At 40.0% G+C, this 15,275-nt stretch overlaps 1 protein-coding gene across 6 annotated transcripts; it reads left to right on the forward strand.

Moving 5' to 3' along the window:
* Nucleotides 1-2,139: 2,139 nt before the first annotated feature.
* Nucleotides 2,140-11,935, forward strand: LOC141648210 (uncharacterized). 6 transcript variants are annotated; one of them, XM_074456716.1, is made up of 6 exons: nt 2,140-5,464; nt 6,347-6,438; nt 9,191-9,258; nt 9,348-9,417; nt 10,598-11,180; nt 11,223-11,935. In XM_074456716.1, exon 1 carries the CDS (start codon nt 2,371-2,373, stop codon nt 5,395-5,397), a length of 3,027 nt encoding a protein of 1,008 aa, XP_074312817.1. In that variant the 5' UTR covers nt 2,140-2,370; the 3' UTR covers nt 5,398-5,464; nt 6,347-6,438; nt 9,191-9,258; nt 9,348-9,417; nt 10,598-11,180; nt 11,223-11,935. The 6 variants fall into 6 exon arrangements, with proteins under 6 accessions (XP_074312817.1, XP_074312819.1, XP_074312818.1 ...); XM_074456718.1 differs by having other exon boundaries at nt 10,598-10,651; nt 11,609-11,935; XM_074456717.1 differs by lacking the exon at nt 9,191-9,258 and having other exon boundaries at nt 10,598-10,651; nt 11,609-11,935.
* The last annotated feature ends 3,340 nt before the right edge of the window (nt 11,936-15,275 follow it).

The raw sequence follows: 15,275 nt of genomic DNA on the forward strand, positions 1-15,275 counted from the left end.
TCTATTTCCACTACTGCCACGACACCTTCACCTCCACCTCCTCCACCTCCACCACCCGTTCACCGAACCCGCCTATCAAACAACATCATTATGCCTAACCCCCGATACTTCCAAACCAACAAACATGCTAAAACCGCCACTCTTTCGCTTACCCATACCACGCCAAACACAACCAAACAAGCCCTCCTCCACCCTCACTGGCGACAAGCTATGACCGACGAATTCGACGCCCTCACACGAAACCAAACCTGGACCCTCGTCCCACCTCATCAAGCCACCAACGTAGTAGGTTGCAAATGGGTATACCGCATCAAATACAACCCCGATGGTAGTCTCAAACAACACAAGGCTCGCCTTGTCGCTAAAGGCTTCCATCAACGACCCGGAATTGACTATTCGGAAACGTTTAGTCCCGTCATCAAACCAACTACGATTCGACTAATTCTCACCCTTGCTGTCACGCAACAATGGCACCTACACCAAATTGACATTAATAATGCTTTCTTGCAGGGTCGACTAACCGAGTCCGTTTTCATGACCCAACCCGCAGGTTTTATCGATTCCAATAATCCTTCCTATATCTGCCGACTCAACAAAGCTATTTATGGCCTTAAACAGGCACCACGCGCATGGTACACCGAGTTAAAGAACTATCTTATCAATTCAGGTTTTCGAAATTCTCTCTCAGACCCATCGTTATTTACTCTCAAAAACACTACCACCACTTTATTTGTTTTAATTTATGTTGATGATATAATCGTCACCGGACCACATAAGACTCATATTACTAATTTTATTACCAAAATTTCACAACAATTTTCTTTGAAAGACTTAGGCCCATTATCGTATTTTTTAGGAATAGAAGTCACCCCAACTAAAACCGGGTTACATCTAAATCAAACCAAGTACTTGTATGATCTTCTTGCCAAATTCAACATGGACAACTCCAAACCCGCGTCAACCCCTATGCTTGCTCACCCACCTCTCGTAAAAGACCCAACTAGTCCAGTCGAAAATGAGTCAGACTATCGCTCTATTGTGGGTAGTTTGCAATACCTTTCACTCACTCGACCCGACATTGCCTTCTCTGTCAACAAATTGGCTCAATTCCTAACCCATCCAACCACCACTCATTGGGCTGCCCTGAAACGGCTTCTTCGTTACCTAAATGGTACACTCCACCTCGGCATTCATTTGCGTGCCTCGACACAACTGTGCCTCCACGCGTTTTGTGACGCGGATTGGGGAGGTGACCCTCACGACTACCTTTCTACCACTGGTTACATTGTTTACTTAGGAAGCAACCCTATCTCATGGTCAGCTAAGAAACAAAAGGCGGTCTCGTGTTCCTCCACCGAGGCTGAATTTAGAGCCGTCGCAAGTACCTCTGCCGAGCTCATATGGCTCCAAAACCTACTGCTCGAACTTGGCATTACTACCACCACTCCACCGTTGATCTATTGTGACAATCTAAGTACTACCACCTACTCGGCCAACCCAGTTTTTCACTCCAAAATGAAACATGTTGCACTTGCTTTCCACTTCGTCAAAGAACAAATTCGCAACGGTTACATTCGAGTCCAACACATCAACGGGTCTGATCAGCTAGCGGACACCCTTACTAAGCCGCTCCACAAGCCACGGTTCCTATTGCTTTCTTCCAAGATTGGCCTTCGCTATCGCCCGTCCATCTTGAGCGGGAATGTTAAAGATATGAATCACTCAAAAGATATTATCCATTCTAAAGATATTATTCAACCAAGTCAAAGCTCAAGATTGGCATCCTCTATTCATGGAACAAATCAAACGTGATTTGTGTAGTGTATCATTAGCTTATATTTTTGATATAATTAGTTATTTGTTACCTTGATTAGCTCCACTAAGTAAGGTGTGTATATTAGATATTATTGTTCGCATCTCTTGTACACAAGTATATAAACTCCTCATGTAAATTCATCTATTATCAATACATTCACAATCTTCTCATATACTTTACATATATAGGACAAACCTTTAACTTTTACAATGTTTTCTACTTTTATCCTATTTATCCACATAAATAATTTCACCTTCTTAAACGGATAATAACGCTTAAACAAGAGTGTACATTTCACTAATGAGTTGCAAGGACTCAAAAACGTCACTTATTTTTGGCAACGAAAAATGCACATAGACACATAGTAGTACACTACTACACTAGTTCTAGTAGTACACCCAGTCACCCTTTAATCTACCAGCTAAGTCCACGCCATTGTCACCAGTCTCACCACACCCAAAAGCCAAAACCTCCCAAAAAAAGAAAAAAAAAAAAAACCGAAAAAAGTTAGAGAGAGAAAAAGACCCAACACTAGAAAGAGAATAAATATCAAAATGGACCGGAATACCCCTAGAGCGGAAGCGGAACGGTGGTTAGGGATAGCCGTTAAACTTCTAACAGCACGTGACTTCCTCGGTTCTAAAACATTCGCCATCCGAGCACGTGATTCCGACCCGAATAACCCCTTACCCGACCAAATCCTAGCCGTTGTAGAAACCGTATTAGCTGGAGAAAACCGGGTCAACCCGTCCAACCATCCGGATTGGTACACGGTTCTTCAGCTTCCTCGGTTGGTCCGTGACCCCGGTTTAATCTCTGACCACTATCGCCGGCTTACTGTTCTGCTTAACCCGGAGTCGAACCGGTTGCCTTTTGCGGATTATTCGCTTCAGCTTGTTATGGATGCTTGGTCTGTGTTGTCGGATCCTACTAAGAAGTGGATTTTTGATAACGAACTCTCGGTTTATTTACAGCAGCACGCGCCGCCGCCTCAACCTCCTCCACCGCAGCAACCGCCGGTTGCGGCGCCGGAGAATAATCAGGTTAATGTTTTTCAATTTTTTCAGCCAGCGCCGCCGCCACAACCACCGCAGCAGGCGGTGGATGTTTGGCAGCAGCAGCCGGACGAGAATCAGAGTTATAATCAGAATTATCGACAACAATCGCATCATAATAGTAGTAATAGTAATAATAATCAGTTGCATCAGATAGAGTTTTTGCAACCGCCGCAGCCACAGGCAGCGGCGCCGGAATTACGGATGTATCAGGCGGCGGAGGAAGTGCAGATGCGTCAAGAGTCGGCGCCGCAGTGGCAAGTTAGGGTTCCGACACCAGTGAGAGGAGAGAGGAGGGAGGATGTGGCGGTGTCGAAAGTGGTTACGCCACCTCAATCGACACAAAAGCCGGCGCAGCCGATGTTTATGAGACAGGAGACTGAGGTGGTGGAGATGATGTCGCCAACTCGAACAACTCAAAGGCCGACGCCACAGTTGCCGGGGCAGCAAATGTTTATGAGACAGGAGGCTGAGGTGGCGGAGGTGATGTCGCCAACTCGAACAACCCAAAGGCCGACGCCAGGGCAGCAGATGTTTATGAGACGGGAGGCTGAGGTGGCGGAGGTGATGTCGCCAACTCGAACAACACAAAGGCCGACGCCACAGTTGTCAGGGCAACAGATGTTTATGAGACGGGAGGCTGAGGTGGTGCCAGTGGTGTTGTCGCCAACTAGAACGACTCAAAGGCCGACACCACAGTTGCCAGGGCAGCAGATGTTTATGAGACGGGAGGCTGAGGTGGTGCCAGTGGTGTTGTCGCCAACTAGAACGACTCAAAGGTCGACACCACAGTTGCAAGCACAGTCCATGTTTATGAGACAGGAGGCTGAGGTGGCGCCAGTTGTGGAGGTGTCACGGAGGCAGGCGCCAGTATCAGTACAAGCAGCACAGCTGCAACCGAAACCAGTGGTGGTTCCAGCTAAATCAGTAGGTATGGGTAGTAATATTGATGTTATGATGCAACCTCCGCCTGCTGTTGCTCAAGCTAAGTCAGTAGCTTTGGCAAATAATGTTGATGTAATGATGCAACCGAAGCCTGCAGTAGGTCCAGCTAAAACAGTTACTGCAACCAGGAATATTGATGTTATGATGCAACCGACGCCTGCTTTTTTTTCAGCTAAATCAGAAGCTTTGGCGAGTAATGTTGATGGTACGATGAAACCACAGCCTGCTGTTGTTACAGCTAAATCAGTAGGCTTGGCAAGTAAGGTTGATGTTATGATGCAACAGGCACCAGCTACAGTAGTTCCTGCTAAATCAGTTAATGTGGCAAGGAGTATTGATGTCACAATGCAACCAGCGCCAGCTGTAGTTCCAGCTAAAACAGTTACTGCGGCGAGGAAAAATGATGTCATGGTGCAACCACCAGTGGTAACTGCAGCTAAATCAGTAACTTCGGCAAGTAATGTTGATGTTATGATGCAATCACCACCAGTTGTAATTCCATCTAAATCGGCAACTTTGGCAAGTAATAATGATGGTAATAATAGTAATGCTAAAAGTGTTGGTGTTGGTGTTGGTGTTGTGCATGAGAGTAATAATGATAATGATAATGATAATGATAATGATAATGATAATGATGATGATGAAGATGTCGATATTGATCTTAGTCATAATGATGGGGATACTGCTTCTGCTGATGAGAATAATGACGGAGGGGTAGAAGAAGAGGGAAAGTGTTTCTGGACTTCTTGTCCATACTGTTTTTATGTATATGAGTATCCAAAAAAGTATCAGAATCGTACCCTTAGGTGTCAGAATTGTAGAAGGTGTTTCCATGGTTTACGAATTCCGAACCCCCCCTCGATGGGCGGCGGCAGTGGTGAGAAGGATAAAGAGTCTTCTTTTCGCACTTGGGGGTGTTTCCCATTGGGGTTTTCAACGGCTGTTTGGAAGAATAATAATCAAATGGGGAAGTCGAGTGTGGCATCGGATTGGGTGCCTTTCACACCCATGTTTGCTTTCCCTTTACAAAAGGGAGGTGGAAAATTTCAGTGGGTTTCAAGTAATGGTGGTGCTTCTATTGGGCCTAAGAATGCGGGGAGGCCAACTGTTGCGAGGCCAAGGAGTTATGTAAACATTGATGATGATGGTTTTGATTCTGATGCTAGTGATTCTGGCTCATCTGATCGGGATTGGCGAAAAAATCCCGCTCTTGGAAAGACGATTAAGAAAAGAAAAGGGAATGTTGGGGCCGTTGGGCGACCAAAGAAAGATTCAATAGATTTGAGAAACACGCAAATCATTGTTCTTGGTTTGCCAGCTGGGGTCACGGAGGGTACTCGGAGGAGGGTAGTTGCTACCCGTACAAGTAATCAAACTAAAAGAAAGGTGAAAAAAATGGGTAGATTAGATTTGAATGTGGAGTTCAACAACGAGGGTGATGAGCGTGCCCCTAGAGTGCGTGCTGCAAATGGCGAGGAAGATGGGATAGAAAACATTGGATTTTTTGAAGGTCTTGATGAGTTTTTTAGTACTTTGCCTATATTAAATGCTGGAGAGGAGGAAAAGGCTAAACCAGCTTAGCAGAAAGAAGCCTTATTTCCCATACAAATGCTCTCATTGTGTCTTCTTTTCCGTTTGTTGTATGCAGGTAGTTTGACTTGATGTATGTAGTGTAACCAGGATCCTCTTGAAGCTTTTTTTACTTTTTCCTGCCTGCGAGTATCTTGTTTGTAATTTGTAGTTGATCATCAGGTCTTTTCACCATTGAAATACTTCTTTAGATTATCCTGCTGTGTCGAGTAATTCCTGATGTTGAATCTGGTAGGAGTGTGTTTTATGAGATAAGAAGGGTAGCGCTTTAGACTTTATATGTAATTCGCCAAGTTGTACTTTTTGTTATTATTGGATTCATGTGTAACCTTGTCGATGCTCACCTTAAGTGATTGCCAAAAGCCTATGTGCAATGCAATAAATGGTGGGGTAGTAGAAGGGGATTTGTGTTTCGAATTTGTTTCTATTGTAGTATTTCTTGTCATTGTGTGGCTGCTTTTCGAAAACTGAAAGTTGGCTATTTGCTGAATGGGAATAAGGTAAGGTATTTTATCTATATATGAATCCTTCATGGTTTGTAGCTATATCTAATTTAGAGACTCCCTTGCTTGACAAATTGATCTTTCTTCTCTCAGTTTGATTTGCGCTGAGCCTTTAAATATGGGGCCCTAATCAAGATTTTGTTATTGGCTACCAGATGATAGAATATGCCTCAAATTAGAAGGTGTTCTAGTTAGTTTTGTTTCTTTGATATAACTATGTGAAACCTTTATGCTTGTGTATACAGTACGATGGTAACATTGTCACCATGTCGTAAGATTTTGGAAAAAGGTGATCTACTAACCTTTTTTTTTCATGTTCAAAATTTTGAGCCTTACAGACTTACAGTTTGTTGTTTGTGATGTTATCCTGTGCAAAGGATTATTAAGTGCTGTTTCCCTGCACTCACTTTTAGGTTCTACCACATCGTTCATTGCAGTTGAACAACGGATGCTGGTCGAGACTGGAGTTAAGGCACTGCACTTTACAGGCAACCAAAAAGCACATACAGAGATAAAGGAGCGAGATAAGGCAATAAATCTTTTCCTTGATCATTTCTTTTTATTTTACGCGGCTCATTTATTTTTTCTATCCAATAGTTGCTAGATCGACAGTTGATAACTTTTTTTTTTGAGACCAAATGTGGCCTAGCTTCATGAATGCTTGCTTAACTAAGGAATTACATTTGCTATATGAGTTGGAAGGTGATCATTTGATTGGGTGTCATGCTTTGTTGCTGTAATGGCTGTTTGTCTCGCATAACATCTTTATTTTGTGTGAGAATGACCTTACAGTTGTGGACGGATTTAGTAGTAACGTCACTGGAGAGTTGGAGGACTTGGATCATTTGACTGCTTTTTTGGGGGTTGGGGTGGGGAGAGGATGTGGCTTTTTATAATATTTTTAGACGCAGTCCGTGCTGACTCATATGGTCACCACTACGCCAAGCTTGTTTACTAGTAAGATATTCTATCTATTTCGGTTTCCACACAGTCAATTTTGAAGCTAATACTGGTTAAACTAAGGAGACTTGGTCAATCTATCTATATAGAATTTCTTATTCACTATATTAACTAACTTAAGAGTTGAAGCAAATCTGTTTCCCCTTCATGCAATCGAACTTGACCAATTAGGTGTTCAGTGTGCATTGTTGGATTGTATAGAAGAGATACTGAGTACCATTGTTGTTTAATATGCATTCTAGAATAAAGCTACTTGAAGAGGATAGAGTAATATGGAGGCTGATACCCTTGTTTGTTGCATTTTTGGATAAAACCTTGATTATTGTTTTCTCCCAATATTCCAAGTCAAAATTGGCCTTTTTCATAAATCTGTTGTGGACTCATTTTGTTTGATGTGGTATAATGGGGTAGCGTGTACTCAAGGCCCATTTTTGTGCATTTAAGGCCTGCCATAGCCAATGGTGAAACTGGACCTTGATTCGTTCCCGGCACCTGACTGTTAGCATGTGCTGGCAACCTCAGCTGTTAAACTGTGCTGGTAGGAGATGGACGAATATATAGGCTATAATTCACGCTTAGCAGTTAGGATGGCTTCCCATCACATTATTTTAGAATTGCTCCGAAGTTCAAAGTAAGCGTCATAGTGTCGTTCAGTCGTCGTGCTTACAAAGTTACAAGTCACGCTTTATCCAAGACAAGAGTATGTTACTCTGACATGTTTGCAAGTATCGGACACGACACGGTGTTGGAGTATCGGATACAGCTATTTTGTTACAAATTTCAATTTTTTGGTCTAAAATGAAATGTCGAAGTGTCGTGTCGTTTCGGACACAATACGTATCGGATACGCGATATGGCAGTTAAGTGAAGTGTCAAGACATAAAAATTGGTAATCAGGCAACCATTTAGACTTTTGGGGGAGCAGAATTTTAGGTCAAATTATTATTATTCCATTGGCTAAAATCTATCTACTTCGTATAATTCTATATACAATGTAGGAGTGGTCCTAGGATGCCTATGATTCTGTTTTTACAACCTCAGCTCATTATGACACATCTACCTCTTGTAGATCCCAAAGGCTCAAATTGATGATTTAATACACAATCTGAACTGTTTTGGACTGTAAATTGTCGGAAAGTGGTGCACCTTGGTTGCGGTGATAAAAACTGTTTCCCTATCAAAACATGAGAGGGAGAAAAAGGAACATACATCGGATGTACTACCTCCAACTTTTTTGTTTTGAGCATATATGTATATTTTTTGAGCTTATTACCCCAAACTTTATTTGTTTTTGAGCATATGTATATTTTCTTTGAGCTTATTAAAATTTATAAGTTAGATTTTAAATTTTTTCCATCAAAACTCAAGTTTTACTAAATTTTTATGTAATGTTTTTGAGTTTTATTGTAATTTTTTAGAGCTTAATGTTTAAGTGAATAATCTCAAAAACTTTATAGTAAAACTCATTATTTTTAAAACAAAACTCAAAAATTATAGAATTGGTGGTAATATATCAGATGTATAATCACCTACTGCAGTAGAGGGGTGCATCTTAGCATCTTCAACATCACTCATGGTAGGGGTATGGTGTGTCAAAATACGGCTTGATGTATTGGGTATCCATATGGCACTGAAGTAAGTTGTTGGGTGTCTGAAGACAATCTCAATTTATCAGGACATAGTTGCCTGTGGTGGCCACGCCCAGTATCATCGGGCATGGTGTCGGAGTCGATTGAATTGTCAGGAAGCATTCTTGGGAGTTCATGTTGGCAATGGGGATAACAAATGATCCAATATCAAACAACTAAATGTGGAACTTGGTTGAAGACGGGTAGGCAAAACCCGCGAGTGGCAAGAAGTCGAACATTAAGTGGCACATCATACTATTTTCTGCACTGTGTAGTATGGCAGAGTGGATCAAAACACCTCTAGACGTCTAAATTCTAAAGTCTTAAACGAGCAGCCATTTGTAATAAAAGCTGTCGTAAGAGTATCTGCCAACATCGTTGCCTAAGATGTTTTGTAGTTACAGCCTAATTTCTGGCATATACTACTTATATGCTTTTTCAAGCACATGAGTTATCCTAGTAAAACAGCCTCTGAAGCGAGGGTTTGGTGTCCCCATCTTTTCTGTTAATAAATGGATTATTAAATTGTAGTGGTTTCGATGTCAACTATAAAAGTTTCATGGTTGATTATGTGTTTCTTTTCAACACCTGCTGATATGGGTTTGGCTAGAAGTATTATACATTGACGTGTATGCAAGTGGTTGGACCCGGCTTGTTCTGAAAAAGATAACTTGATCTGATCTTAAAATGCAGTGTCAGGTGTCCGTACCTGCGTCCAAGTGATTCACATATGCTCACTGTACCTACTTAGTACTTACGGAGCAAGTTAAAGCGCATAGACTGCCTGCATGCTGTTTGCATATGCTACTAATTACTACAGTAGTACTTAAATTTGAGTATGTCTTTGTAGTTGCACGGTCGCAAGATTTCCCTCTGGATACGACTGCAACAGTTGAACCGAACTCAGAAGCTTTTTTAAGGTGAGCTAAATTCAGGTTTCCTACCCAATGGTCAAAGTATTTCATTTATGATGGACCTCATGTGCTGGCAACTTAGTCTGATCACTGTGATGATATTGCATTCCTTTTAGACACAACCTCATCATATTACCATATAAATTACTGTAATTTGATACTGTATGATATATCCAGAATAAGAGAATATTATAAGATATTAGGAAAGCACTCCATCCCAATCATTTGTTTACTTTGATTAAAATATCCCCCACAAAGAATAAAACAGGTAAACAAATGATTGGGACGGAGGGAGTAATCTTATTAGGTTATAAGATACTTGATAGAATCGTGTTTCTTAAAGTTTAGATATAGGTAGGAGTCTACCCTTACCCTGTTATTTGCTGAGGCCCTTGAAGATGTGGGATGATGATGCAGTTTGTTGGAACTTATGTGTTACATGTAACGCCTTTTATTCCTGTAAGGCTTTCCTTAAATCATATAGCCCTCACCATCTATCACTGTTTCAGTTCATGAAACTCCATCCGCTTCAGATAATGCTAAACCAAAGAGAGATTGAGATATTGTACTCAGAAAGAATGATTTATATAAAATGGGTCAGTTGCATTGAGAAATTGCAATCAGAAAAAATGATTTGTGATTTATGAATTTTAATTTTAATTTTAATATTCTCGGCTTTTGGATTGAAGAGAACAAAAGAATACTGTGGATCATACTAATCTGAGAAAAGGCCGCCCTGACCTTGCCCTGTTGACCAAAGCTTTCTAATTTCAAAAGAAACCAGCTAGAAATTGCTGAAAATGTAATCACTGCTAACGCTTCAACTTTGTCGTAAGGTATCTAAGCATGCTCGTCTATTGTTGTTATATAAGAACTTAGTTCGTCATTTACTAATTTGAGATCTGTCCGTCTGTACAATGGTTTGATCTTGGTTATTTTTTTCATGAGATGGTAGTGTAAGCATTCTAGAGGGTTAGCAACTGATAATTTTGTGTACTTCTGCTCATGTGCGTGTCATTATGAATAGATTTTTTCAATTTTAACAATGCTGTATTCCATTTACTGAGCTTTATGTATACGCCGATATTCTTTTGTTGGTTATCCCGGATATGTTCAACTTTTGTGTATGAATGAATGGTTGATGCTTAGCTCGTTGATTTGTACGACTTCTTTTTGTATGTCACAGGATGTTGAAGTCAGATGACCAAGTATTGTTGGGACTGCCTGACAGGTAAATGCCGTAAATCCTGCTATTCCAATAATTCATCTGTTTTGCATGAATCTGGAGCCTTGACAATTTTATTCTTCTGTGACTTGCATTTCTGATCAATTCCCCGTCCCTTCCACCCATAGATGAATACTTGAGACGAGTCATTCATATTGACAACTCTTGTTTTTAATATTTCACAAAAGCCTTATGAGATGTTTTTCATGTGAGACCAGCCCAATAGACAAAAAGCGTATAGCTATATAAGGAATACATCAGGATATAGGTTAGTTCTAGCGTGAAACCAGATATCTCATGGAAGACTCGGTGTTAAATACTTATGGTGCAGAAGTGTGAGCTGTCGTTAGTCATGCACTCATGTGTAGAAATTTTCTCACTCAGTAACTCAGTGTGATCTGTATGCTGTACATGTTTCGCTTTGGAGTTCAATGTCACTCGCTGGGTCTTAGTTCGGAAACTTAGAGGTTTGGAGCAGTAGATTTTTACCATGCGGAGTATACTGAAATCAAAGAGTCGAGCGTTTGGACTAACTGGGAGGGTTGTATGGTCTGAATGTGATTTGCATTATCAGAATGACATAAAGGTTCCTACCTATGACGGGGAAGAGTTTGGGTGTACACAACCGTACACTATGTTAAAAACACACAAGGTTGCTCTCAAATGATCGGTGATGTTAATCTCGTTGAAAATTGCATCCGTCAACTGGTGCTTCACTATTCGATGAATGTAGATAGTTTAGAGAAATGTTTTATTTTTATATTTTATATTTTATAGCCTATTTCCCAAATGAGCATAGTAAAAAGATTACTCAGTAACTGGATTGGTCTATCTTGCTGCATGCATGCTTAATGTTTTAGTGTTCCTGATTACTCAACTCAGCTACTAGATTTCGAGTAAAAGGATGGTGAAATGAACACGAATCCGAAGTTTTGTTTGATTGAGCGTTTTTATGTCATGAATGTGTAAGAGTCTGAGACGTAAGAGCATATTGTTTGCTAGGGTGATCAATATGGAAAGGCTGATCAAAAGTTTGCCCTCATCGCTTCAGGCATCATATTCATCATTGCCCTTTTTGATCCGGGTTTGTTCCAATTGAAGTATTGTGTTTCCATCAAACGTTTCCGTTAATTTCCATTGAAATTAAATTTCTTCAAGTTATTTGAATTTGATTCAATTCATTACTAGCCCAGACTCACTAACAGGCTCAGTCAATCCAAATTTGGTTCGTGTAATTTTCGGGCTTGTTATTATGATTCGTTTTTTAATAGTCTCGTGATAATTTTAGGTCTATGATTATGCTTTCCTCTAGAAATTCTTTTGCTTTATTTGATATGTAAATTTATTAAATCAAATGTCAAAATCGGTCACACACAAATCATTTACTTATTAGTTTATTTACGGTTAATCCATTTCCGTATAAGAACTTAAGAAGTCACTCCAGGTTCAACAAAAGTTCGAAAATCAAAATAGAACAATTAGATATCCTTTCAACATCAAATTGAGTCGGGTCATTTCGGTTCACTAGAACTTCGGATTTTTATCAACCTCCAACTCAACACAAATTCTCATCGAAGAGGACATTTTTCGTCACAAGCTGAAGACAAACCAAATGTCAATATTTTAACAGATATATGTGATCATTTTAGTGAAACTGTTATAGCTTAGAAAATTATTCAGATTATATTTCGTCTTTCGTCTTCAACTTGTAATGAAATATGGCCCGTCTAAAGCAAAACTTACCAACTCAACTTTGTACTATCAAGGATGTGAAATTAGACCTTTATTTTTTCGATGATGTAATAATTAAACATTGCTTTCGTGAAGCCAACAAGGTTGCTGACTTCATGACTTCTATTGGACATTCATATCCAACTCTTTCGAGGTGGTTTGATAGCCGGTGGCTTCAACTTACCTCCCTCATTGAAAAGGATGAGATAGATTGGTCCTACCCTAGAGGATCAACTTAATTTGCTTACATAAAAAAAAAAAAAAAAAAAAAAAAAAAAAAAAAAAAAAAACTCAACTTTGTACTTTCACCTCTAGTTAGGTTGCAAGTAGGGATGACAATGGGTAGGGTCTGGGTAGGGTTTGCCTAGACCCGGACCCGACCCGAGATTTTCCCTTTGGACCCGTACCCGACCCAGACCCGCAAGGGTCTAAAATTTGAGGACCCATACCCGGACCCTATGGGTAAGGGTAGGGTCTGGGTCTACCCATGGTCCGAGTTTACCACTTTAGTAATAGGGATTAACGGTATGGGGTCTATAATATTAAAAAAAAAAATTCATACTACTTTAACATTATGAGTTTATTAATCTCTATTGTACACTACCAAATCCAATATACATACCAAAGAGATTAAGAAAGACAAAGAAGACCTAAATTAGTTTTACATCCAAATACATGTGAAAGAATCAAACTCGGAACCCAAAAATCAATACCGTACTTGATAGCCGTCTCCATCCGACCGTGGTAAATTTCTTAGTTAATGGTGGTTGTCGGTCTCGACTATTAGAGAGGTGGTGGTTGCCGGTCGCGTATCGTCTTTGTGGTGGTGGTTTTCTTGTGTCAGTGGTGGAGTGGTGGTATTGTCAGAAGAGTTTGGTTGAGTTTTATCACTTTATGGGATGAGGGAAGAGAAAGAGACTTTAGTTGGGTTTCTACGGTCGCCCGTATGAATTCAGGAAAGTTGTGATTTTGTTTTTTGTTTTTTTTTTTTTTAATAAAGGGTCTAAGGGTCGGGTATGGGTCTCATAACTTAGACCAGGGATTTAGGGACCAAATATTTTTAAGACCCATACCCGACCCATACCCATTGGGTCTAAAAAAATGAGACCCATACCCGACCCATTAGGGTCCGACCCTCAGGGTCTGGGTCGGGTCCCCGACCCACTGCCATCCCTAGTTGCAAGTGATGCACAAAATAGAGAATCTCTATTTTTACCTCAAATCTTGTTGATCGTAAAAAGCATTTGTCCATGAGATCGGGGATTATTATCGAGTACCTCACGTGCATGAGTGAAGAAAGACGGTGGTGGCCCTCAAAAAGGCTGTAAAAAAGTAAGTATTAAAAGTCATTTAACTTTTACACGCCAAACACTACGCAACATCTATTACGACTGTAAAATCTCTTTCTTCCCTATAGCTATGCACTTTTTGAGTTATAGCCTAGAGTCCTAAACCTATTAAATATTGGTCAATTTTTGACTCGTCATAGGCTTGTGGTTACAAGGAAAACTTACTGATTTAACAAACAACCCAATTTATTTCTCAAAATGAAGGATTATTAACCCTTGACTAATTTTTGATTACCCCGCTCACAAGTCACAACAAGGGCAGTAAAAGAGTCGATATAAGCTTGAGCTCAGATGGGCAATGGGTCGGCTCAGAATTATGAACTCGAGCTCAGGCTCGTCGAGCCTATAAAGATGAAGCTCGTGCTCGGCTCGGAAAAAGTCCGACCCAACCCGACTTGAACCTTAATTGACCAATATTGACCTGACCTGATAGACCGATCTATAATGAGTTAATGACCCAATCCAAAATGACTTAAAATGGTCCAAAATGACCCGAAACAACAAATATCAAGTCATATTGGTGTTATATAGATCAAAATAGTGTTCCGTTGGTTACATTCATCCTACTCCCTCCGTTCCAGTGATATATTTACACTTCCTTTATTTCCCCCTCACAAAATAAAGGAAGTGTCAACATATCACTGGGGTAGTAAATAGTTGAATTTGTAAAATGGTACGGAGTACTTCTTAATTTAAATAGTACAAACTAAAGTGTTTAACCATTAACCCGAAAGCGACCCGACCCAAAGTGAGCCAACAATAGGTCACCCAAAATTGACCCGAAATCCGAAATGGCCCGATCCGATCTAAAATGTATTACAAACCCGAAATGACTCGATCCAAACTAACCCCACCCATTAACCTATTTACCGCCTCTAGGTATAAGGACGTTGATGCTTATAAAAGTTGAACTCAAATCGTGAGTATTACATCTGAAATTTTATTTATCGGTTAAACTAACTAACATTTGTAGCTAATTTGCTCAGTCTAATGTCTATGGGCCACTAAATTCACATTGGACTACCTTAGCCAAGTTTTACATTTAAATCTTTTGTAAATTCCTAGTTAAACGGATTTATCCAAGCGGAGTGATTGAAGGGAACCGAACATGGGGTGGATAAACGGATCTAGAAATTACTCGTAGTAAAGTAAGATGATTAAATTATAGGAGGGTTCATTATTAGTACGTAGGATTAATTAATTAGTATAATCACATAGTTTGAGTTAGATACCAGGTTGTTAGCAAAATGTCAAACACTAAGTCTATTTTTTTATGTTTTCGAGGTTGTTTTCTTCGTGTATCTCTTGTCACTGTCTTGCATGGCTTGTCATCATTTACCGCCTACACTATTACTCCGTATTTAAGTGGTAGGAACGGAGAAAGAAAATGTCCAAGATCCAAATTTAGGATTTTAGCTAAAAACTTAAGTTCCATAGTATTTTTCTCATTAATTGTCTATTTTATTATGTTTTTATCTTTAGAAAAAAAAAAATATTTCGGTTTCATGTCGTTTTGAAAATTCTTTCTGTTTCATGTCGTTTTGTGTTGGTAAGAAGCA

Source organism: Silene latifolia, chromosome 3 (genome assembly GCF_048544455.1).
Source record: "Silene latifolia isolate original U9 population chromosome 3, ASM4854445v1, whole genome shotgun sequence".
NCBI classification, from domain to species: Eukaryota; Viridiplantae; Streptophyta; class Magnoliopsida; order Caryophyllales; family Caryophyllaceae; genus Silene; species Silene latifolia.

Excerpts from the sequence above, each read along its gene's own strand:
- LOC141648210 (XM_074456716.1), top strand. The coding sequence starts at position 2,371 with ATGGACCGGAATACCCCTAGAGCGGAAGCGGAACGGTGGTTAGGGATA.